The sequence below is a fragment of the Carassius gibelio genome, chromosome B22 (genome assembly GCF_023724105.1).
Source record: "Carassius gibelio isolate Cgi1373 ecotype wild population from Czech Republic chromosome B22, carGib1.2-hapl.c, whole genome shotgun sequence".
NCBI lineage: Eukaryota > Metazoa > Chordata > Actinopteri > Cypriniformes > Cyprinidae > Carassius > Carassius gibelio.
This window is the reverse complement of record NC_068417.1, coordinates 24,302,483-24,327,576: the sequence shown is the minus strand read 5'-3', so window position 1 is coordinate 24,327,576 and position 25,094 is coordinate 24,302,483. Positions and strand designations below refer to the sequence as shown.

The 25,094-nt window shown below is 36.5% G+C and overlaps 1 protein-coding gene across 2 annotated transcripts in view; it reads right to left on the bottom strand.

The window, feature by feature from the left end:
* LOC127988560 (roquin-1) overlaps nt 1-25,065 on the bottom strand; it is a 30,198-nt gene extending 5,133 nt beyond the window's left edge. The window contains exons 1-19 of one of the 2 annotated variants that reach the window (XM_052591341.1): nt 24,895-25,065; nt 20,112-20,545; nt 13,754-13,874; nt 12,964-13,203; nt 12,704-12,879; nt 9,877-10,077; nt 9,405-9,537; nt 9,190-9,308; nt 7,734-7,846; nt 7,374-7,655; nt 6,742-6,944; nt 6,318-6,643; nt 6,070-6,231; nt 5,098-5,244; nt 4,408-4,621; nt 4,235-4,319; nt 4,030-4,132; nt 395-514; nt 49-140 (exon numbers count right to left, since the gene is read on the bottom strand). In XM_052591341.1, coding sequence (XP_052447301.1) covers nt 49-140; nt 395-514; nt 4,030-4,132; nt 4,235-4,319; nt 4,408-4,621; nt 5,098-5,244; nt 6,070-6,231; nt 6,318-6,643; nt 6,742-6,944; nt 7,374-7,655; nt 7,734-7,846; nt 9,190-9,308; nt 9,405-9,537; nt 9,877-10,077; nt 12,704-12,879; nt 12,964-13,203; nt 13,754-13,874; nt 20,112-20,342 — 3,068 coding nt within the window. In that variant the 5' untranslated portion in view covers nt 20,343-20,545; nt 24,895-25,065. Of the gene's footprint in view, nt 1-48; nt 141-394; nt 515-4,029; nt 4,133-4,234; nt 4,320-4,407; nt 4,622-5,097; nt 5,245-6,069; nt 6,232-6,317; nt 6,644-6,741; nt 6,945-7,373; nt 7,656-7,733; nt 7,847-9,189; nt 9,309-9,404; nt 9,538-9,876; nt 10,078-12,703; nt 12,880-12,963; nt 13,204-13,753; nt 13,875-20,111; nt 20,546-21,817; nt 21,859-24,894 lie in introns of those variants that run through there. The other variant, XM_052591342.1, reaches the window with a different exon arrangement.
* Between the last annotated feature and the right edge of the window lie 29 nt (nt 25,066-25,094).

Here is a 25,094-nt window from a genome sequence, read left to right as displayed (position 1 = left end):
ACCATCTATTATTCCTTTGATTTATTATGTATATTCGTTATATTTTACCTAAGAGTGACTGGATGTTCATCTCGCTGCAGAGTGTGTTCGTCTTGTCCATTTTCCACTGAGACCCGCTTGTACTTGCCATTGTGGTTCTCCTGAAGGCAAAATAATTTAAATCACATCACTTTTCTTCACTTCCTGAACTCGCGGGAACAGAGATATAAAGGTTTCTCAAATTACACTCCACAGTACCAGAGTTTAAAAAAACAGTACTCTTACCAATGACCTTGCTTAAAAATGGATTTTCTACTCAAGAAATGGTCGCAGTCGCATGAATTATTCAGCGGTAATAGAATATATTAATTCTGAATAATTAATAGCAGCTCTATAAACTGCATGTGTCACTTACCATGACCATCTCCTGTGTCTTCATGACGATATCGCTCTCCACCTGGTGCAGCTCCAGACTCAGCTGCCCACTGGACGACAAGTCCCCTCGAGACGGCTGGGACATGACTGAGCTCGGGTTCTGCCAAAAGAGACCGTGAACAGCTGAATCATTAAAATAACAACAAAAGACGACATATATATATACACATATATATATATATATAAAATATGACATAAAACAGAGAGAGTATAAATCGGCCAACAGTGATACCATCATGTAAAGTTACATGATTAATAATTCATTAAATAACTAATAAAATTTTTTTTAAAAAGTAAACAACTCACGTATTTATATAACCACTTTTAACTAAGAAAATGTGAATAGGACATGAATTTATATTTGATAAAACAAACAAACAAAACAAACTTTCAGGACTTTGCTGCCTAATTTCAGAACACCACCACATTTTAAAATGTGAAAAATTCTATTAAAAATGTATATTTTCTTTCTATATTTTATTTATGCGTACACACTTTATTTAAATTGTTATGTAAAGTCAAACCAAAATGTATTGACACCTTCAACATCTCACATTATCAACGTTTATTCACTATAGTTTAGAAAATGGTAATAAATTATGACAAGAACTCGGAGTTAAACTGCGTCAGAACAAATTAATCTTGATAATGTCAGACATCTTGATAGAAAGCTATGTAATGAATTAGTTTGAGTAGCTGTCAGCTGTTAAACTGTCAACCAATTACCAAGCAATGCTTCATTTTGTTCAGTTTGTGGTGTAAAAGTGTAGGATATCCTTGAACAGTCCATTTCATTAAAAGAACCCAACACCACATTCCACAGTTTGGAACGATTCCCCATCGAACCATTAGTGCATCATAAAACACAGTCATGGTGCCGAGGTGGCTAAAGGAGATGTCACCCCCCTTCCCTTTTTGTGCCTGTCTAATCTCATACCAGCGATTCCAGGACAGAAGGAAAAGATTTCTCTTTCTTCCCCAAACTTAAGACCAAATGGCCAAGAAACCCTTTGGTGACCCCAATGCATAAATCCACAGCCTTATCAAGAAAGGAAGGATGCTAAGGCATTCCTTTGGCCCAGGATCACCAAAAACCTTAAACCAGGGAACACCTCCTTTCTGCAGCTGTAAATTCCAGAGACTTTGTCTCCAAAGCCAATAGACTGAAATTAACCCACTTGTTTAATACAAACAACGGTCTCAAAATTGCTTCCAATAAGCTGAAGTAATTACCTCACATATATCTTAAGTATCATGTATGTTTTATATAACATGTGGAATTATTTCTGTGTGTTTAACTTTCATTACAGCCTATTCGTAGGGTTTCCTACATCAGTTATAGGAACTAATCACCAGAAGTTGCCTCACACATGTGTATTCTCTGTATTATGCATGCTTTATATTACTCAAGTTAATTTTGTGTGTTAAACACTTATCACGGCTAAATCCTTATTTACTTCCACCTCAACTATGGGAAGTATATTTATTTTGGTACCTACTTGATGGGTAAATGATTTCTAGAATTTTGATATAAAGTATATGTGTGTAGGATGCACCATATTTAAACTATTAAGTTTGCTTAATAAAGCGTTTAAACTAAACTCTCAGGAGTTTGGACACACGCGATCACGTGGACATTATGCTAATTACATGCAAGAACCTGAGAACGGGGTGTAGGTCCCGCCCAAGACAATATCTGATTGGCTGTCGCACTAAGAAGGACGGGTCAGATAGACACGCTTATAACCCAATGACAAGCAGCTATGTGTTGCTTTTTACCCTGCTGTTGCAGTGACTTTTGCTCTTGCCTATGTTTTGTGCTGACCTTTCCATCGTCCATCGTGTACTCTTCAAACCACCAAGAGCTCACTCAAAACTCAACTCTTCAGTAAGATCCTTCGTTGAACTTCGTCAAAGAAAACTCTCTCAGAGTCGCTCCAGACTCAGAGGAAACTCTGTTGCATAGCAACCCGCAATCCAGGAAGTCTCGCGAACGAAATGCGTCCCGGCAAAGCCAACCAACCACTCACCATCGACTCGAGTGCTGTCCCTCAGAACGCATCATCAACCGACTGCTAGCCAATCAGCGCCAGAGATTCCCTCTCCAGCAACTTCGTTACAGAAGGGAAAGCATTCGCCACAGGAGCATCCAAACGCAAGTACACAATATCCCCTAATTCTGGCTGAAACTGGTGCAAATCTTATTAAGAAAACGAACTAAGATTAAAGTGCTAGTAGATTGATTCTGGTTGCGGTCAAGAAATAGTGTCTAACACTAGACACTTGGGACTCCATTCATCCTCCGTTAATAACATCACTTTTCTCTGTCACTGTGTGAATGAATGTTTGTGTGTTTTCGTTAGTTTAGTTTGTGTGTATTAGAGTAGTTCAATAAAGAAATGATTTTACATACCAGCGTCTTGTACTGTGTACTTACAAGTTACTGCCTTATGGACCGTTCACATATTGCGCCTAAAAAACGCATGGAAAATGCTAGGCGCGCCGCTTTCTCCTTCTTTCCAAATCGCTTGGGCAGTTGCGCCCCTGAGGTTGCTAAGCAACCATGACTCGCTCTCTCCATGAAGACGTGGAAATTTCAGCAAAGGATAAATGGATTTGCAGCACTAAAAATGCGCTTGCGGTATTTGAAAAGTTGAGATGTTTTTAACTCGATGCAGTGCAGATGCGCCTGGAAAAAATGAGCGCGTCGCACCGCGTGCACGTTGTGACCACGTCGCGATCGAGTCGCTTCCATTATGAGCGCTCATACGGCACCCTACATTTGAAATAATGAACATGAGCGCGCAAAATACATGATATGTGAATGGCCCCTTAAACTGTAGATTCTGTTACCTTGCTCATAATCAGTTATCATAATTATATGATATTATTATCATAGACCACAGGATAATATTTTGTACAGAATTGATAAAATACCCTAATCTCAATTTATCCGTGGACAAATAGTTGATAAACTGTTAAATATTAATTCTGAATAATTTGCATACTAATTTGGTTCTTATACCCTGTAATTCAATCCCCTTTGAGTTATATTTATCTTAATTCCCTTATTAATCTTACAAAAGGTTGCATTAGCAATTAAAGAAAAAAAAAAAACACTTAAGCAAAACATGGTCAGGTCAAAGAGTCTGATTAATTTATGGTCCCAAATTATTATCAGTTTAACTGGAGGTCCACTGTGTGATGAATTTTTGAGTATGTTACAGTTTACTTTATTTTCCTATCCTCACTTACATAAATGAACTATAGTGTCCTTTACCCACAAGTAAAAATAAAATAAAACATTATACTGGTGTCTGAATAAATTTTGGTTTGACTGTATGCTTAGAGATGCTTAGAGATATATATATATATATATACACATGCATACATACACACACACACAATATTCCATTCATAAATAAATATAAAAAAAGAAAATCAAATTAATAAATAAAAAATATATACTGTATACGGTTTAGAAAAGTTACTTATATATGCATGCAATTTTTTTTTCAAGTGAATATTTTAAAAAGCAATTATTTGATACTTTGGAGTCCTTTAGCTGTGACCAGGCCTTTAAAATAACACATCGGGCAGAACGGACAGTCTCACCTCTAGGCCGCGACTCTGTGTCTGTTGGCTGATTTGGAGGTTGACCTTCTGTAGCTCCATCTTCAGCTGCTCTCGCGCCTGCACAGCAGGGGATGAACTGGTTCTGCGGGATAAGCAGAAAACATTTCACTCATTTACGCCAGCTCTAGAATAAAACTAAACAGAAACCAAGAGCTTCTTGTAAAGGGTGAGTCTAGAGACATACCGCTCCCTGAAGTGCCCCTGAGACGTTTGGTGTGGCTGGTAGGAGTCACCACTCCACCCGCCTTGCTTCGCATAGGTGTAGTCAGCTTAAAGAGAAGACAAAGACCATTCAGAAACACTGAAACAACCATGTTGTCCCATTGGCAAAGCTGAGACAAAGCAGGAGGAGTTTACCAGCTGAAGCGCTGTGCTTGGCTGAGTTTGGCATGGGTGGCATGGGACTGTTTGGCGGGTAGCCCGGTTTAGACGTGCGCGAGATGGCTCCGAAACGAGACACGGTGGGCAGGGAGCCAAAGGGAATGATGGGGTCGTCGTCTTTGCCGTCTGCCGCTCTGCGCTGAAGCTCCAAGCCATGTGCTCTCAGATTTTTGCCTTTGTCTATATTTTGCTGTGAGAAATGGTTACAGTTAGCTTAAGAATCCTATTTGAATATGCTAATTATTCAGCATGCTATTATTTAAATGCATATTTAAACAACATTATCCAAGCGTTAACATGAAATAAGCCTGATCCGTTAACAAAACTGACTGGTCATCTGTATATGTGTATATATATATATATATATATATATGGCCTTTGGTTTGTCAACAGTATGATTAGTTCAAACTAGACAGAATAAACACTGATAACCTTTTGTAATGGAACAGCCACTGAAAACAGCACATATCTGAATGTGTGGGAGAAACGGGGACAAAATCCTCTCGCAATGTGAAGCCTTTAAACTTTAAATATCTCAAATGTAAAAAAAAAAAAATTAAGCTCAGGTTCTTCTTCATTGTGTGCCTTTGACCTTTTTTATTTCTTTCTGATAAAAATACAGCTGCTTGAGAATCCCTTATGTACCTCTAAACATGCTAAACTTACTGTGTCCATTGAGTTCATGCCCTCCTTGGACTTTATATCTTTGCTGCCAATGTAGGAACCGAAGGTGTCACATGACCAAGGCGAATACGAGCTGGTGTAGTCCGGTTCCCGGAAGTGTCCAAAACTGTGGGAGTTGTCTTCCATGTACTGTGAGCGACATTGATATGGCAGCTTGATTTGGTGGAAAATTTCTATTAAAATTGTTTATTCCAGAAAGCTACAATAATATTATTATATTAAGTAAAATTAGAAATATTAATCTATAATGAAATGACAACACAATATCAATATGAAAATTTTAAAGAAATGATTATCATTTCATACTAATAATTATTATTATTATTATCATTATTATTATATTATACAAATACTAAATACTATTATAAACGTTAAGTGTTACATATATTCAACAAAAATAGCAAAATATTTCACTAAATCAGAGTATGTTATTACGTTTTTAAAACTTACAATGCTGTATAAATCATAATAACAACATTAGCATTAAATAAAATTAAAATGAATCTAAAATAGATTTTACTCAAATAGATTTCAGAAAAAGATAATATAAAAAAAATGTTTTTTTTTCTAATTACAATAAAATATCAATATAAATAATAAAAAAGTATCTATTATTAAATACGAAAAAAGGAAATTACTATAATACTATACTAAAACACAATATACAATTAAAATTACAATACTACTAATATCTAGAAATAACAATACATGAATACAATTCTAATACATTTTTAAGATAGATATAATTTTACTAAAATAGATTTCAGATAATAATTTTACAGACCCAGTTATCAAATTATTATAACTTTTTTTTTTTACAAATCTAATTTATGGCAATCTTAATTTCTTTATTTTATAACATGAATCCATTGTTTAATTTAGATTAAACATGCATTCCATCTACATTTTGTTAAGTATTATTATTGTCTATGAAATATTCTTCCTCTGGCTTACATGGCTCTGCCCCCTCGTGTCCTGAGGGTAGCTGGGGTCGTATGAGTGTGAGGCGCTGAATGGTGACGGGGAAGCCAACTTTCTCTCCTCCAGCTGGGCCATGATCTCCTGTCTTCGGCGGTGCAGGTAGTCCAGGGACGGCTGAGGTCGTGTGTAGGCACTCTGTGGACACATTTTCAGAGATGATGATTTCTTTAGCTTTTAAATGAGACCAGTACAGTTTAAATATAGCAGGTAATAGATCTTACCCTCGGGTAACTCCTCATGTGACTGGAGTGGTTATAGTTGTCTGGCTCTGACAGGTACGAAGCGTTTTGGGGTGGTAGCGGCGGGGGAACGTCCGGACTCCTCCGCACCAGTTCCTCCCGTGGGGGCAATGTCTGAGGATGGGCGTAGGCTGAGTGGCGACGGCCGTCATGGTGTGAAGGGTATCCGTAATGGGAGCTAGCGTTGGCGCACTGGAGCTCTGAAGAATAGGAGCTGGAATAGGAGTCCGGATATGATGACATTCCTGGATCTGGAGTCGGATTGCGAGCGTAACGTGTGTGCACATGGTGGTGAGGATAAGGATTACCTGTAGAAGTGAGGAAAATGATTCATTTTTAAAAGTGCAATGATATAGAAGCGCAAAATGTAACGTGTTAACTCAATAGAACAACAGTGTTTTGGTACCTGCAGGGTACTGGGAGGATTCATATTGGGCAGAGGGTGGCACAGAGACTCTTGGGTCAGAGTAATACCGTTCAGACTGGTGTGGTGAGTACATGTGAGGACCTCTAGGCACCGCAGGCATGTGCTTCTGTCCGACTGCACCTTCACCCGTTACCCTGGAGTGAGAGTTTATGAGCATCCCTGCTTTTGGGATGGATTCCAATCTGTAAATCAAGGGATAAAGTGCACAATTACTCTGCACTCCTGCTTTATTAAAATGAAAACTATTTGGACTTAAATTAACATTTCATGTCCATTTATTCATTTATATGGCGAGTAGTCCGTTGGAGTAAGTATGTAGTAAGCTTGATGACGTATAGCAGTGTCGTTGTTGATAAACTATTAATAAATCAATAATTTTGAAAAATCTTAATTGAAATTAAGATGAATGTTAGCGCTTTAAAACTTATTTCAGTTAGCTGCATGTTTAATCGAAATTAAATCGCAAAGGCGATAAATTACGATTAGGTAGAATGTTTATAACATTGTCAATAATGACATAATATGTTATAAAAATAATTACGAAAAAAGTTTGACATCCCCCATGCTGATATACGATTTATTTCCCACTGCTAATAAACAAATAAACTCACGAGTCTGGAGGGGAGCCAGGTGCACTGAGGCTCCCAGAGTTCCCTGGTTTGTGTGTTGGGTCATATGACGGGTCCGAGCCTCTGGAAACAAGGTGGGCTAGTGTGGAATCAGGTCCTGCTGCTAGGATGACGTTAGTGATGGAGGAGTGTTTGCGTGGGAGTCCCTCCATCAGCAGCCCATCGTCAGTTAACAGACCGGAGCCGAGGTCCATCTCGTTCAGCTGGGTCAGGGACTGGCTGAGCTGTCGCCTCATTCCCAAACGTTTATTCATCTTACGGTACCTGTCGACAGAGAAGAGGTGGTGAGGCTGATGCGAATGCTTAATACGCTTTATTTAACGTAGTTCAAGTCTTGCGTACTTTTCAAGCTCTTCCTGAGAGTGAGCGAAAGTGCAACTTGCTCCGCGAGGACAGCCGCCTTTTTGTTTCATGTCCCGACACATGTAGGTCTTGTATTTGCTGTGCTGAGGCGGCTGTGGGCAGGAAGTGAGATATGCTTAGTCATTTCTGGGCAAGTTATTCGAATTACATGATTTAAAAATAAATGTAAATAAAAAAAATAAAGCTAAATAAACCATTTAAAAATTAAACCAAAATTAAAAATGAAAATATAAAAGCTGATTAAAAATAATTAAAATACAACAATTGCCTATAAATAACACTACAATAACAAACATGTGACCCAGGACCACAAAACCAGTCTTAAGTCGCTTGGGTATATTTTTAGCAACAGCCAAAAAGACATTGTATCGGTCAAAATGATAGATTTTTCGAAAAATAAACTGAAATTAAAAATAAATCCAAATTTCCTAATGCAAATATATCAAAACTTAATTTTTGATTAGTAATATGCATTGCTAAGAATTCATTTGGACAAATTCAAAAGGTTATTTTCTCTAAAGGTCGACCGTTTTATCGGTTTTGCCGATTAATTGGCAGTGATAGTGATAGACTGCAAAAATCTGTGCCGAAACAGAATCTGGTAACAATATAAAAATATGCTGAGAAACAATAAAACATTTCATAGGGCCCTAATAATGTAATTTTTGTTAAACTTTTATTAAACTTATTTGAAAATGTTTAAGTTTCATAATTTTATTTAATCAGACTTTATGATTATTAAACTTTCATTTAACAATTAAAAATTATTGGAGTAAAATTAAAATAGAAAAAACAGAATCCAGAAAAATTCAATAACAGAATTTGGAAATAAATAAAATGATTTGGTCATTTCAACATTTACTATTACTATTACTGTTATTATTACTATTACTACTTTTTTTGTAAATAAAGCACTATTGTAGGTTTTTTTTGGTATCCATTTTAAAAACTATCAGTTAATTAATCGGCATCGGCGTGTGGCCCAACCTAGCTATCGGTATCAGCAAAATCCAATATCGGTCGACCTCTAATTTTCTCAGTATTTTGATGCTTTTGCACCCTCAGATTTTCAAATTGTTGCATCTTGGCCAAATATTTTCAGATCCTAACCATAACCATATATCAATGGAAAGCTTATTTATTCAGCTTTCTATAAATCTCAGTTTTGAAAAATTGACACTTGAGACTGTTTTTGTGGTCCAGATATATATATATAAACAAAGGCAAAGAAATGTGCCATTATTGCAAAAAAAATAATAAAAAAATAAAAATAATTTTAAAATAAATAATAATAATAATAATAATAATAATTATAATAATAAAAGAAGTGCCACGGCTACTAACTAAATAAAAAGTAAAAATAAATAAAAATACATGTAAAACCATTAAATATATAAAAAAAAATATATTTTCCATCTGCAGTTTGGTTACCGACCTGCTGCTGATCCCCTCCTTTTTTGCTGTGGTTCTGGATGAAGTCCACCAGGCCGTGAACGACGGTCCGCACCGCTTCCAGCCCTTTGGCTAGCTGCTCCCATGTGGGTGCAGGGGCATCTGTGCAAAAACCAGGCAAAACAAAAAAAATCTGACATTTATGTTTTTATGAATGTACTGCACTAACAAATGTGTGAATGGAGCAGGCTGACGAACCTGGGCTGGGGTCGATGTCGGCCAGGAGCTCCAGATGGGGTCTGAGGCGGTTGAGATTGGCTGGATCGCCGGTTCTCTGAAGGGCAATGGTGAGTTCTTGCACACTCTGAGCAAAGGATGCTGGTGTCTGCAGCTGATACACACAAAGCCACATAAACACATGCTTTACATACCAGCAGACAAAATCAACATGTTTTTATGCACAATATGATGTTTGCTAAACCCTAAATGCGTTCTCTACACAGGGAGGGGTCTTACTGGAGAATTTAAACACGTAACAATTGGACATTCAATTGACATTTTTTTTGCAAACCTGCCTTAAAAAAAATACAGCTCCACCTAGTGAAATCTTAAAATAATACCCTGAACAGGATGTTTGAAAGAGTTAAGGTGTAATTACCTAGGCACTTAGAACCACAATTTATAAACAAAAAGCCATTGTTATTTATCATAATACACGCTTTCATCATACCTTGTCTATGATGGACTGCATGTGGGATTTGTGCGACTGGTCGCCATACAGCAGAGATGACCACTGGTCCGGGGCGATACGCAGGCCGCCCTCCATCGCGATCTGAACGATCTGAGAGTCATGTTCCCTCCGGAGAGCCTCGTATGTGCGAAACTCCTCCTTCAGCTGCATCAAGGAGGAATCTTCATCACGTTTGGTCACCTGAGATTAAAACAACATGTGATATTTAATATAAATACAAATGAAATGTACACATTAGGGATGTCAAATTTCGATTATTTCCATGATCGATCGTCGTTTAAATTAACGATCAATTAATCGATTAATCGTTAACCATAATACTGCAAAATGCGTCTATTGCAGGCACGCAGTCAGCGGTATGACAGGATGTGCAAAAGCCACACACACACACAAAACGCTTTCTCACTTGAATTAAAGAGGTTTTAGTCTGAATAAAATGCTAGTAGCAGGATTATTAAATGAATAGATGCGATTATGATCATGAAGAGAGCGCGCCATACTTTTGAGGTCATTTTACTTTGTTGACAGTTTCCAATCCCGCACGGAGAACGCTGAACGCGCATCTTTAAATGGTTTTGTGGTGCTCGTTGTTGTATTTTAAAGCACAATTGCAATGTTTTCAACTGACATTATTGTATAAAATTATCCGAAATGTGGAGCGCGTGTGACTGCGCTGCACATTAAGTGAACTACATCGGCGCTGCTGCACCAAAACACAGTTGCTCACATTAATTTGATCCTGCTGGATTCTGTCCTAGAAAATGTCAGATTTTTAAAAATCCGGCATACAGCGCATTAGATCGTGACAGTGCATGCGTGCACACAAGGATGAGCGAGCGGCTTTGGCTAGATTTATTTGGAGGTTATTGCTCATGTCTCATTCGGCACAAATCAAAATGTTTCCATTTTCGCAATGTATTTGAATGTTAAACTATTATTTATAATGTAAACTAGGCTTGTACTTAACACGCATTCGCATATAGACGGAAAAGATGATCCTCTTCATATGAGCAAAAACGTCCTTGGCATAACAGCAGAGTGGACCGGTATACTACGGTCTATTTAAACTGAATGCTCCAGGAATGTGTCGGTCACAGCGCCTATTAATCGCTGTTTTGAATCCAGCAATTATTTATTTAGAAATGATAAGATCTGATTATGACAAGTGTGGTATAAAAGCTTTGTTTATTAGAGGAATAATAGGTCAACTGGAAAATGTTAGATCGCGACCATGCTTTTGGACCCCATAGTCTTCATTTACGCGGCTTTGTTCTGGTTTGCCGGTTGGTCACGAATTTCCACAAATTCAGTATATTTAGGCATTGTTTCTTTTCCTAAATCTTCATAGTCTAACCCTCTAATTTCCCAGGTTTATTTTATTATCTTTCGCTTTTAATAACTGTTTTCGCATCTCTTATTGTGGTAAACATGGGAAGGGAAATTAAAGATTTCATGAATTAAGAATTCGTTCGATTTATTCATTTGTTCCCTTATTTCACTTAAATCATGGGTTATTTAGGGAACAAAATTAATGAAACATGGACAATTGCCACATTAATAATTCGTAGGAATGAATTAACAAGTTGTAGGAATGAATAGACTACCTGTCCTGTCACTGTGTCCCGCAGCCCTGCAAAGCGCACGATATAAAACAGTTATCTGATGAAATGATTAGTAACTACATTTCTATTGCATTTAATGTTGAAGAACTTTTATGTTGTTTCTATTTTAATGTACTTTAAAGTTTAAATCACATTAAAAGCTTAATTTGTACATTGTGAATGAATGATGATGCTTTTATATATCGTCACCGTCACTCACAGCCGCTCGCACATGTTGAGTGCGCATGAGCCGCACGCAGCCCAACATTGAATCGGTTAACCGACCATCGATAGCCTTAATCGATTGCATCTCTTATCGACAATTAATCGATCATCGATTAATCGTTGACATCCCTAGTACACATTTAAAACACTTTTTTCTTTTATTTTTTATTTATTTATTTTTTTTTATATATATTAGTAATAGTTTATATACATTGAAAAAAATATTTAAAATCTTAAAGATATCCATTTTTGAATGTTTTAAATCTTTTTTATATTTTTAAATCAGCTGCCATGAAATTTAACGTAATTTTTTTTGTAATTTAATATAAATACAAATAAAGTAATGAAATGAAATAATTATTACATTTTATATTATATAAATAAAATTTTATATCATTATATATTTTTATTACATAAAATTTTTATGTAATGAGGTTACAATTAAAATACTACACAATAAAAGTTAATTATATACATATTACATATAAATTTTCTTTTTTATGCTCATCAAAGCTGTATCTTTTTGATCAAAATTTTTTGTTATTGACATTTAAAAATTACAGTTTTATACTTTAATATCCTGTGATTTCTCCAGTCTTCAATGTCATTTGATCCTTCAGAAATCATTCTCATATGCTCATTTATAATCAACGTTGGAAACAGCTCTGCTGCATAATATTTTTTAGGAGTTGTGATACAGAAATAAATTGTACTTTAAATAGGAAATCAATATTAAAAATGGCAAAATCTCACAATATTACATTTTTTTTCCCCGGTATTTTTATCAAATAAATACAGCACTGATGAGCATAAGAGACTCTCATTAATAATCATTAAAAGTCTTACTGATGCCAAAGTTTTGAACGTCAGTGTATATATATGTGTGTGTGTGTGTGTGTGTGTGTGTGTGTGTGTTGTAATGAATCTACAGAAATGAGAATCATTCATACTGTGAAGGAAAAGAGGAAAAGTAAAAGCACCTTAAAGCAGGAGGCCCTGTAGAGGAGCTGCACCACGTGTCCTATGCTTGTTTTCGAGGCCTGAGGAAAACGTGGTTCGAGTCTCTGGACCACAAACAGGACTAGAACCTTCCGTGAGAGGGCCGAACCATCTTCCAGAGCGAGCAGGACCAGCTTCAGTGCTTCTTCCTGCATAGCTGTTAAGGGTGAAAACCAATTTTTGTTAGTGCCCACAAATGATTTTATCAGCCTGCTATCACGTTATAGTGGAAAAATCTTACCAGGGCCGAGAAACTGGCAGCCTCTGGCTCTGACGGCGGCCCACAGGTTGGAGGAGAGCTGCTGGGGGTTCTGGTGCTGGAGGATGAGCTCAGTGACAGTGCGTTCACCCAGAGAGCGGGCGGCCCGCATGGCCCGGATGCGGCCCTCCTCCTCCACCAGCTGGCAGTGAACCAGAGTCACCAGCTTTCTCTGCATGGGTCTGCTGAGAAGGCTCTGAGCGGCGCCATTCAGCCCTGCACCTGCGCAGATCAACACCATCAACACAAACGTTAACGGAGCCTTTTCATGGACTGCTGATTATCACTTAAAAACAACAGAGCATATGTTAAAGACAATAAACAAGATAAAAATATGCTGAGGATGATAGACATGGTGAATTGTTTGGTATTCAAACAATTGAAAAAAAAGGAAAAAAATATATATGCCACCACAATACAATTATTAGATCCATTTGATAATGTATTAAAGATGATAAACATGGTGGATTGTTAGGTTCAAATGATTAAAAAATAAAAATAGTCCACATAGCATAAACATGGCAAATTGTTAAGTGTCTAAACAATAATAAATAAATTAAAATCAAATAAATTAACTCAAAACAAATAAGATATACATCATTCAAAATATTGAAAGTTTTTGTTCCTTTTTGCAGCGCAATCACAATCCAATGATGATATTTTCATGCATTTATAGACGTATAAGATAAATAAAAAAAAAAATAAAAAAAAAAGGCATTTGCCAATTTTTGTGAAAGAATGATTAAAAAGGGTGATGTAAAATGGCAGAGACCTCTGATGTTGCTCAGGGGTTTGAGATAGAGGGCCAGGTCCTCCACACATGTGCGGGACTCCTCATAGTGCTTGACGTCCTCTGCAGCTGTCAGTAAAGTGACGGGCGGAGCTTTGGGTACCTGCAGGAGGAAACACATGTGTCTCTTACCATACCACAGATAGTTCCCATTTACAGGGCTTTGAGGGCATTCTTCACATGCACTACGTGTAGAACATGTTCACACCCACAGACTCTCATAACAAAGGGATTTCTCATCAATGGGCCCCGTCATTTGGGCTGGCATGACTGTCAGGTTTCTCATAACTGCAAGTTTTAAGACTGATGCTAGGGCTGCACAATTAATCGTAATTAAATCGCAAAGGCAGTAATTCACGATTTATTGCCTCCATGCTTTCAGATGGAGCAGCATTTACTACAAAGAGTCGTAGTTCACTGAGGAGATACGTAAACCGCTGGCATTATCGCGAACGATTTTGTTAATTTCATAATCCTACAATTATATCGTCTGCGATTATGAAAACGTCAACGGGATTCTGCATAGTTTGTCAGAGAACTACGGCTCTGTGTAGTAAATGCCACACCATCTGAAAACAGTTGGAGATTTACTACTAATCACTAGGGGGGTAACGGTAGATGTATTTGTACCGGACCGTTTCGGTACAGGGCTTTCGGTACGGTGCACGTGTGTACCGAATGAACGAATGCAATATTTTGTGTGCAGAACACAGGTAAATTTTCGTGTGTTTCCAAACGAACATATTAAGTGGCGGAAGTCTCCGCATTCAGCGCAAATCCGAAAACTGTTCATGCTGCACTTTACACTTTGGAAAAGTTATATATATTTTTTAAATATGAGCAGGTCTACAAGCAGGGAATGGTAATGCTGCACTGTAATGGTTATTTATTTATATTTTTCATTATATTTTATTATATGATATTGGTTTGAGACAGAGTATTTTATTTAGTGGAGAACTTTGCAGCAGTATTTTATTTCTTATTCTTTTTAATTTATATATATTTTATTAAAAAGTATTTTTTTAAAAAGTGTAAACAAATTGTTAAAAAAAAGTTTATAGTAATAAACAACCTGCAGTTTAATGTTTCTTTCCCTTACTGTACCGAAAATGAACCGAACCGTGACTTTAAAACCAAGGTTTTTTTTAATTTAAAACCGTGATTTTTGCGTACCGTTACACCCCTACTAATCACAGAAACAGTTTGCTGACAAAATGTGCATGACAATGTTCCTGCAATTTGCCGGGTCCGTGCAGTGTCGAAGGGGCGTAAGAAATATTTGCCTATTATTTTCCAATGGTTTTTGTTTTTATTTTAATGATATTCACGCACAAATAAAAAGAAGATTAGAGATATAATTCATCCAAAAATTAAAATAGTAATTTTTACTCCCCCTAATGTCATTCCAAACCCCTCCGTTTAGCACAAAGAAAACCAAAAACTATTTTGTTTTCTTTGCAAAAAAAAAAGTATTCTCGTAGCGGTTCATTGTAGATGGTGGTTTTTAATACATGTAGCTCATCTTTACGTCATTTGCCTTTTATGAAAACTTGCATGGACTCTGCAAATTTTTCTGCAATTATGCAACCTTGGTATTTTTGTATTTGTTTAATTCCCCTATTTAAAAACGGCGCACTATGACTGCGGTCATCTGAAATAATCCTAACTAGACAATTATGTAATAGTTACGACAGTCATCATATCCATCATCGCGCGTGCAGAATGAAGAAGTATTTTTACAGACATATATGGGAATGACTGGCAGATGTTCTTGGTTCTCTGTTGGCTGTGTGAGTGAGGAAGCAGGGTGTTTTACAGCCTCCAGTCCTGTCATGCAATCACACGCTTCTGTATACATCATGCCTGAAATCCAACCAGACCAGAAGGATCGCAAGCTGATCATCAGAAACCTGATGCCCTGAGCTACCTCTCCACGCTGTACTCGACACGTTCTGCTCGTCTTCTAGATTCAGAAACAAGTGGATGCAGGAAAGACGCCAATACACACGCTCCACCTCAAGTTCAACTGCAGTGTTGTCTTCACAATCGCTGTTGTCTGGACATTTTGGCTGTTTGCCTCACGTTCCGATTGTTATCAAGGTCATTTGAAAAGGAAAAACAGGGCATTGTTTGGGTGACAAAGAACCACTGTAGTTTTACTTCCTCATCCTCACTTAGATTGAGGCTAGGGTGGAAAAAAAAAGTCAATAAAAATAAACCTGTTTGTTACAGAATTAACCAATGTGCACTGGTCTATGTTTATGTTGGTCACACGAATTCGCAATAGAATGCAGCTTGGTTTGAAAGTTATATCTGTGTGAGCTGTGCTCCATTCATTGTTGCACTACTGACAAAATAAATATAAAAAAATTAAAAAATAATAAATAAATAATAACCGCAATTGTGACTCCATTTTTAAGACAAAAACAAACTAATTTTAGAATTCACTCCCAGGTAAATTAAGCAGCGCTATCTTAAATGCATCTCGTCCTATTACGAAAAAATATTCAAAATGCATTTTTATTACCATACCTAATTTGACATCCATTTTTGTTGAGGTCAATGAAAACTATTTTACATAGTTCATCCAAAAATGGAAATACTGTCGTTTTTTAACACAAAGAAAACCAAAAACTATTTTGTTTTCTTTGCACAAAAAAAGTATTCTCGTAGCTGTTCATAATAAGTTCATCACGGTTAAAAGATTTATGTATAACAAGGGTTTCCATGCATTATTACAGGGAAATGTCTTGTCACGACAATACTGAGCTGCTACTATGGAGCAATAGATTTTAATATATTTACTATAATAACTAAAGGGATTACAGGGCACAATGAAATATGTTTTATTTTTTCCCAAATTCCGTTTTAATTTTTCTGGACTCCTTTTTAATGATTAAATTATTTTTTTATTAAATCACAAAGCATGTCTAATTAATTAAAATCATGAAACCTATAAAATTTCAATTTAATAAAGCGTTTAACAAAAACTATGGAATATTTAGTTTTTTTCTCATGTTTTAATTAGTGCTGGGCAACAATCACTTTTTAACACTATTATATCACATGATTGTCTGTGATTAATCAAGATTAATTGCATGACTGTCTGTGATTAATCGTAATTAATCGAATTTCTATGCACAAAATTACAATATATAATATAATTTTCTATGCACAAAATTATAATATATAATATAATAATACGTTCAAAAGTAGTGTATTGTGCACTTTTTCCATTTAAAAGTACTGCTCTATGAACAAAAGTGCAATAACATTTGGTTTCCAATCACTAAACAAATAAGGTGCTTTTTTATAGCTGTATTCCTTACATATACCAGTTAAAATATTTCTTGTAAATCTCAACTTATAACAATGTAATCAAATTAAATATAAAACCAAAGCTATTTGCCACTGCAAGAGCATTAACGTCTTTATAGAATATAGGGCTGTCAAAACAGCTAAAAAAATAAATTCTAAATTCGAATTTTGTACTTCATTATTATAAAAATTTGAATTATATTCAAATTTAAAATGCATAATTTCAGTTAGGGTAAAGAAAAGCTTTTGGCTTCTCTCCTGATGCCAAAGAGGGCGCATCGAGCAAAATATTACTAATGAACGTTTATTCAAAGCTTAAGAAAACACGACTGTGGAAAAAACCCCCACATAATATAATTTTTTTTTTTTATTATATATATATATATATATATATATATATATATATATATATATATATATATATATATATATATATATATATATATATATATATATATATATATATATACATACATACATATATATATGGGCCGGGACATTAACGCGTTAATTGAGATTAATTAATTACAGAAAAAAAATTCCCACATTTTGAATAACTTATTTTTGCAACGCGGAACGTTTCTCACTGGATGAGTTTCGGTGGACCGATTATACTGAAGCACCGACTAGCGTTCGCATATCACCGCAGCACATCAAGCCTCAAGTATCACCTCAACGCAAAACATATAGCAGCTAGCGTGGACTTTACACTTAATGTTGAACTATGTATTATTTTGTTGGTGCAACAGTTTATGTTGAACTCTTTATTGTTTTGGCCAAGGTTATTGAGAGTTGGACTTAGTATGTTATGGCCTCTGAAGCAACAGAGAGATGCTTTCTAATAGTCAGGGTTTCCAATGTTCTTAATGTAATTGACAGTATTGTGTTTTACTTAAAAAAAAAAAAAAAAAAAAAAAAACACTTTAGAGAAGGTTCCAGCACCTATAAGCTTCCTGAATTTCTGAAATGTACTATTTCTAAATTGTTTCTAAATATGCTATTGCTACACTTCATGGCAAAAATTGCACTGGTCTGCTAGACTTGGTTGAACAAAAATAAACAATATTTTGTTGCTTAAGCTTATGTATTCAGTCATTATTCAATGGTATACTATAAATCAATGTGAAAAAAATTACTTCTCACTGTTCTCAGGTCAAATATTTATTTGCTTTAACAGCAATAAACAAAACAGCATCATGTACGCATGCATAGTTAAATACAAAAGCCAGTCACACAGAATACACTTTTTAAAAACATGATATGAAGTGGGATGGAGGAACAAAAATCCATCATAAAGTCTCTAGTTAAAATGTTTTTGTTTTTTCTATTTGAACTTACTTTAAATTTTACTTGTGCAAGACTCAAGTCCAATGTTGTCCCTCTAGAAAGCATACGAAATATGCATGTCGTGCGCTAGAGCTGAAGATCACCGGGTTCGGGCTTAGTTTAAATTTTCGGGCTCATGCCAGGCTCGGGCTTGTGCTCTGGTTTGTGCGGTAAATGAGCGGTCATGTGATGTGTTTCGATTAGCACGAGAAAGATGCGAAAATGGATGCTGAGTAGGAGAAACGGAGGCTTGCCTCTGGCGATTACGTTTTGGTTGCACCAGCAACTAAAGCAAAGTCTGAGGTGTGGAAAAGTTTTGACCTTGTTTACAATGAGAATAATGAGTGAATAATGACGCACCACCAGTGAGCGCAGGAATGCGCTGAAGACATCTACAGTGGATTCAATCATTTTCCTCCACAAAAACATGTAGGCTTAGCCTAATCTCTGTGAGTAAAGGTTTTTCAAATTATAAATATTCATTGGAGTCTTAAATGCATAATGTGGACATGGTATTTACGCGAATGCATTATTATTAACGCTTGGCATTATTTTTCTATTAAACGTCAGCTGCTAGTGGCGAAGCAAATCTTAATTTCGTTATTGCCAAATAACCATCTTAATTTAAAATTTATCTTAATTTAATTTGTTAAAAAAGACTCGTTTTTATTGGTGCGTTGGTCTATTTATAGGCTAAATAAACCTATGCCTATTTAGAGTGCTGATAAGTTAAGATATTACAGAGGACTTATTTTATTTCTTTATTCCAACTTCCAAGTGGTCTAGTCTACGTTAGTTATGAATAAATTATGTTAAAACATGTATAAATGACTCATTCGTGACAAAAGGCAAAAGAGATTTGTGCGCACGCACATTTGAATAATGTCGGGCTGTAATCGGGTTCTGGCTTTTAAAAAGCTGTCAATCAAAATGTACTTGTCGGGCTCGGGCCGAAACCTGTCAGGCTTGGGTCCTGTCGTGCCTAAATTTTATGGCCCGATTACAGCTCTATCGTGCGCCACTGATAAAGGTCAAATATACTTCGGCTGTTCGCCCTCCGTATTATGTAATTTTTGTCATCTGTGTGCAGGCATATTTTGGAAACCGCACAGACGGTGCGTGTACGTGAGGTGAGTGATTAAACAGAAGTGGTACTGGTACGTGTTGAGCTCATCCGCCTTTTGAAAGCTGTGCGGACACAGCTGTGCGCAAGACAGAATGGAACACGGACTGTGAAGTATACCAGGGCTCACATAAGGCAGCCTCCTTAATGCACACCTTAAATTCGTTTTTGCATTCGAATGTGGATTTCTAATTAAAATTCGGTGACTATACAGAATTCGAAAAAATTTGACAGCCCTAATAGAAAATATGTTATAGTTTGTTATAGAACAAAAAAGTTGTGCTCAGAGTCCAGAGCTTTGATCATAACATTGATTCACAGAACAAATTCCTTTAAAAACAAAAAAAAAACAACAACTGACGTGATATCATTTTGTACACAAAATTAAGCCAAAATAAAATGTATTTAGAGTTTGTTGTAGGGAACTTACGAGAACTTTTGTTGAACGCGAAATTGTTGGATTGATAAACGTGCTTGATTAGTGACTAATCTTCATATATCTAGCTCCTCCATTGACTACAGACCTTACCATGCTGCGAAATGTTGCAAATGATGTAACACATTGAGACTCACCTGTCCGCTGACGAGCTGCAGCAGCGCTGTGTTGACGGGCAGTTGCTCGATGTCCGTGCTGATGTTGGTCTGGTCGAACGGGCAGGCTTTGCGGTGCAGTTTGTTTAGGCACATTTTGCACACAGTGTGGCCGCATCCCAGGCTGATGGGCTTGCGGTGGCTCTCTTCGAAGGTCTGTGTGCAGATGGGACACAACAGAAACTCGGTCCATTGCGGGGCTTGCACGGGCATTGTAGCGAAGCTCGGTCTGTGATGCACCGGTCCCCAAGATCTTCTCTTATTGCTGCATTTGTGTCTATATGTGTTTTGCGTAAAACAATATGACAGTAAGTCCTAAAGGTTCCACTGGAACCGATAAAGCTCTTCCAAAGATCACGCTTCTTAAATATTTCCTGACATCGTGGGCGTTCAGCACATAGTGTGAAAAACATAACCTGAAAGACAAAAAACAAAACAAAAATGATCACTCACCTCAAGATTTTTATGCTAAATACCAACATGCCAAATGATCACATTCAGCCTCAGATAAATTAAGTAACACTTATTAATTGTGTCTTAGCCGATTACTTTATGCAAATGACACATTAAAAATGCATTTCTAATACTGAAGCTAAATTGAGCCTCATTTATGAAACCGAACAAACAAAGAGTTTACAAATATTTTTTTTTTCTTACTTCACAAATAACTGTTGACACACAACTTCTGTAATTAAAATGTTACATTTTTGATCAAATCCCAAGAAGCTTTGATATTCAAAACTTGAAAACATGTTTACAGAAAAGTTCCTTTTAATACTTAAATACTATTATTTTCCTAAAAATAATAATTTTTTTTTTTTGTAATTTTTTTTTACTTGGCTACATTTACAGTGTGATATTCTTTGAACAGAATCTTTCTTTTGTTAAAAGAAAAAAGAAAAAAACCCACATGATCACAAACACCAGTGAACAAAAACATATGACTCATTCTCTTTTTCCATTTTCGTCATCTTAGACATTCTTATCACTGACCCGAGTACAGCAGGCTTGTTTTGGTTATCAAAGACACCAACCAAGCAGGATCTTTTGGCTAACATTAAACATTTTGGCTTCAGCCTACCAATGCCTCTCCAGCTCAACAACATGAGCTCTATGAAACATTCAGTCCTGACCGGGAAGTCCAGAACAGCAGTAATAACCTGACTCATCATTTATTACAGCCCAGTCTGCATACCGTACCTTACAGCTGCCTGAAATAGCCATTATATAACCAAAACAACACAAAACCAAATGACTGATCACAACTAAAGTGCCATTCCTTTGACCGCTCCGGCGGGAAACATAACAAGGAAGCATTTCAGGTTACGAGTCCTGAGATCTGACTCATCTGACAAACAAAATCAGCGTGTTTTCAGGAGCAGGAAGGCAGGAATTCTGACCTATAGGGAACAGAAACATGAGCCATAACAAAGAGCACGGTTTCAATCACATGCACGAGAGTTGCAGACTCATGCTTCAGTGACAAAAGCAAGCCGAAAAATAAAATCATAGATATCAGATCAGTCACGAAATTGAACATCTGATTCCTTTCTGAATGATTCTCAAAATCAGCACTGATAACTATTTGGATTTCCATCCAGTCGGCTCATCAAGAATGCTAGTTTAGTTTTCGCAAGTGTGCGAATTGCACCATAAAAAAATAATTATATATATATGCATTGTCTTACCTAATGAGTGCATGTATATGTAACATTCAAATACATGCTGTTATCTTCAGCAGCCACCCATGCAACTAAGGTACTTCCTCTTGTGGCAGCCATCAAAAGCACTGTTTTACACGGGCACACCCACGTTTTCTTTTTATGTAATAAATAGTTTCATTAGCACCAGGATTTTCTCAGCAGTGTGATGAGTAGTTCGGAGTTATTTCTCAGTGGTGGCTGGATAACTATATATAGAACTCTCTCTTTATAGAAATACTTCAGATTACAAATATTACAAGTATTGGTAACACTTTAGAATAGGTAACACTCGTTAAGGGGGGGGGGTGAAATGCTCGTTTTCACTCAATATCCTGTTAATCTTGAGTACCTATAGAGTAGTACTGCATCCTTCATAACTCCAAAAAGTCTTTAGTTTTATTATATTCATAAGAGAAAGATAGTCTGTACCGATTTTTCCCGGAAAAACACGAGCGCCTAGAGGCGTGACGTGTGGGCGGAGCTAAAGAATCACGAGCGCCAGTAGGGTTTGCGTTGAGAGCATGTGGAAGCTGTGACATAATCGTGAGGGAAAAACCATCATCCAAAACAAACCATGGCTTACAGTCAGATTCAGCCGTTTATTTATGATCCAGAATCAGATCCCGAGGCTGAAACTGAACGAGAGCAGCAGCAGCAAAGACTCGCTCCGAGCGGGGCTCGAACCCGGGTCTCCGATGGGAGGCGGACGCACTAACAAGGAGGCAGAGATATTTGAAGCAGTTTTACTCACCGCATGCGGTTCCAACACACGATCGTGACCCTTTTTCGTTGGGATTGCATCATCCTTAAGAAATAAACGATACGCAAATCCGTCGTCAAACTGGGCCTTGTGAACAAGCATCTTCGAAATGCAGGGAACAAACACAAACACTTGCACAACTAAAATAACTAAAAATAAACTCCATCCACTGGTCCCTTAATGCTGTTTTTTTTTTTGGTAATCTGTGCAGGGTTGTCTTGCCCTGGCAACCAAAAACACACTCCTTTTGTGACTTTTCGCGACGCTCTCGCTCTGATCAGTGAAGTCTGTTGTGCTCTCAGTGCTCTGCTATACGGGAGCGCGCGCTCTTCCGGGAGAAGTGCCCTTAGAACCCATATAAGGAAATTCCGCTCCATCTTACGTCACACAGAGCCATACTCAAAAAAAACTTTCCGAAACTTGTGACAAACCGGAAGGAGTATTTTGGGAACAAAAATACTCCTTCAAATGTACAACTTAATTTTTGAAACTTTGTCCATGTTTAGCATGGGAATCCAACTCTTTAACAGTGTAAAAAACTCAGTATGCATGAAATAGCATTTCACCCCCCCTTTAACTATTAACTACGACATTTCTCTCAATAAATTCTTAATTTGCTGATTATTAATAGTAAGGTAGTTGTTAGGTTTAAGTATTAGGGATGTAGAATAAGGCATTAATATATTCTTAATTAGCACTAATACATGGCTAATATTCCAGTAATATACATACTAATAAGCAGCTAATAGGTGTTACCTATTCTAAAGTGTTACCAAAGTATTTTTTTTTAACTTGTGAAAAAGAATATAAAAAGTATTAATAAAATTTCAAACTTTAAAATATAGATTCTAAAGAATACACTTTAATTACATTTAAAAAAAATTAATATTGAAAATAAAAAATACATATTTTAATATAATATGAAAAATAATATTTTTTTAAATGAATTAAAAAAATGCATGCCCCAGAAAGTACAAAATATCAATGTGTATTCCCTAGTATCTCCATACAACGAATTAATGCAGTGTAATCATGACTTTGAGACTTATTTTAAAGGCAATCGTATGTTGTGCATCATAAATTTACATGCCTGACATTCACTTGTGTGATTCAAAAAGAGGAATATTTTCAGATGCCAGTGCAGTCATGGAAAAAATTACCCCTGTTCAAAGCATGCCGAGACTTATCTCGTCTTTTGCCTATTGGAAACCCCCTGAAGCAAGTTAACAGCTTTTAAGTGCCACTTAATTATCTTGCGTTTAATAACAAAACTCAACGTGATCTAACGATATATAAACCACATCCTATGTATTCTGTGCCAAGAAAAGACAATGAGCACGTGTGCATCTTCACATCCCTGTTGGATTTAGCAGCCAGATGAAACCCATCAGATGAAACCCCAGGAAACTCTTAGTCAAAAGATTTCTTGAGAAAATCTGATTTCGGTTTTAAATTTTTGCATAACATCAAACCCTTCAGAACAGGAAAAGACGGAGACAAAGCCCTTTGACTTGAGCTGGATGTAGCTGTAATATAATAAAACACTCGCTTTAAACGATAAATATTAAGATATTTTATACTTACGACAAATGCCACACGATGATGAAGAAACATTACTTGTTTAAAAGCTCAGTTTGATAAACTGTTATGCTAGTCAGCTAGCAGGTTAACTAATAACCATTTCTAGATAAAAACCAATAAGAAGACGAAAAAGACATTAATAATATTTACCTACCACCACTGGACGTCTTCTACATAAAAACATTATAACGCCCTATAAAATTTAAGCTAATATAAATGTGCATTTGTGCCGTTTCAACCGATCTGAAATTTGAATATTAAACAGCTAACGTTAGCCGATGTGCTAACAAAACAAAGCTTGTAGCCCTCTGCTAAATTTCTGAAGTTAAAACGCTTGTATCGCGAATCCCTCGGTGTTTGTTGTAATATTTCGCTAACATGAAAACTTTAAAACCACATAAACGTAACACTAACCGATAAATAAATGAATTCTAGCTGAATAATGTGCTCGTGAGCGTTAGCATCTGTGCTACGCCGGTTGCTGCATCCTAGGTAACGCGTACAACGCCTATTTGTAATTGTTTTAGGCGTTTCATTCGACTTAAGCGCAATACTTAATGCAGAAATGCCCATTTAAGCGTTTTCAATCTGCTCTGTGGTGTTTCTAAGCAACAGACTCTACGCATTGTTTTAGCCTTTATAATACAGCGTGTACACAAAAGAAGCCAAACCTAAAAGGACAATGAACCTACATAATATAAGCAGCACAGCATATACTCACAATATCTGGTCCAGCTCAGTCTTCACAGAAGAAGTGCGAATGTCGCCTGCAGTTACTGTAATAAAAGTTTCTTTGGACTGACTGCCTGAGTCTCAAAGCTCAAGCGAGAGAAGTCCAGGATTGCGCAACCGGAGATCATCCGAGACCATCGAGATCATATCCTCCGTGAAGTCAGCAGTCGCAAAACATAACTAGACCGC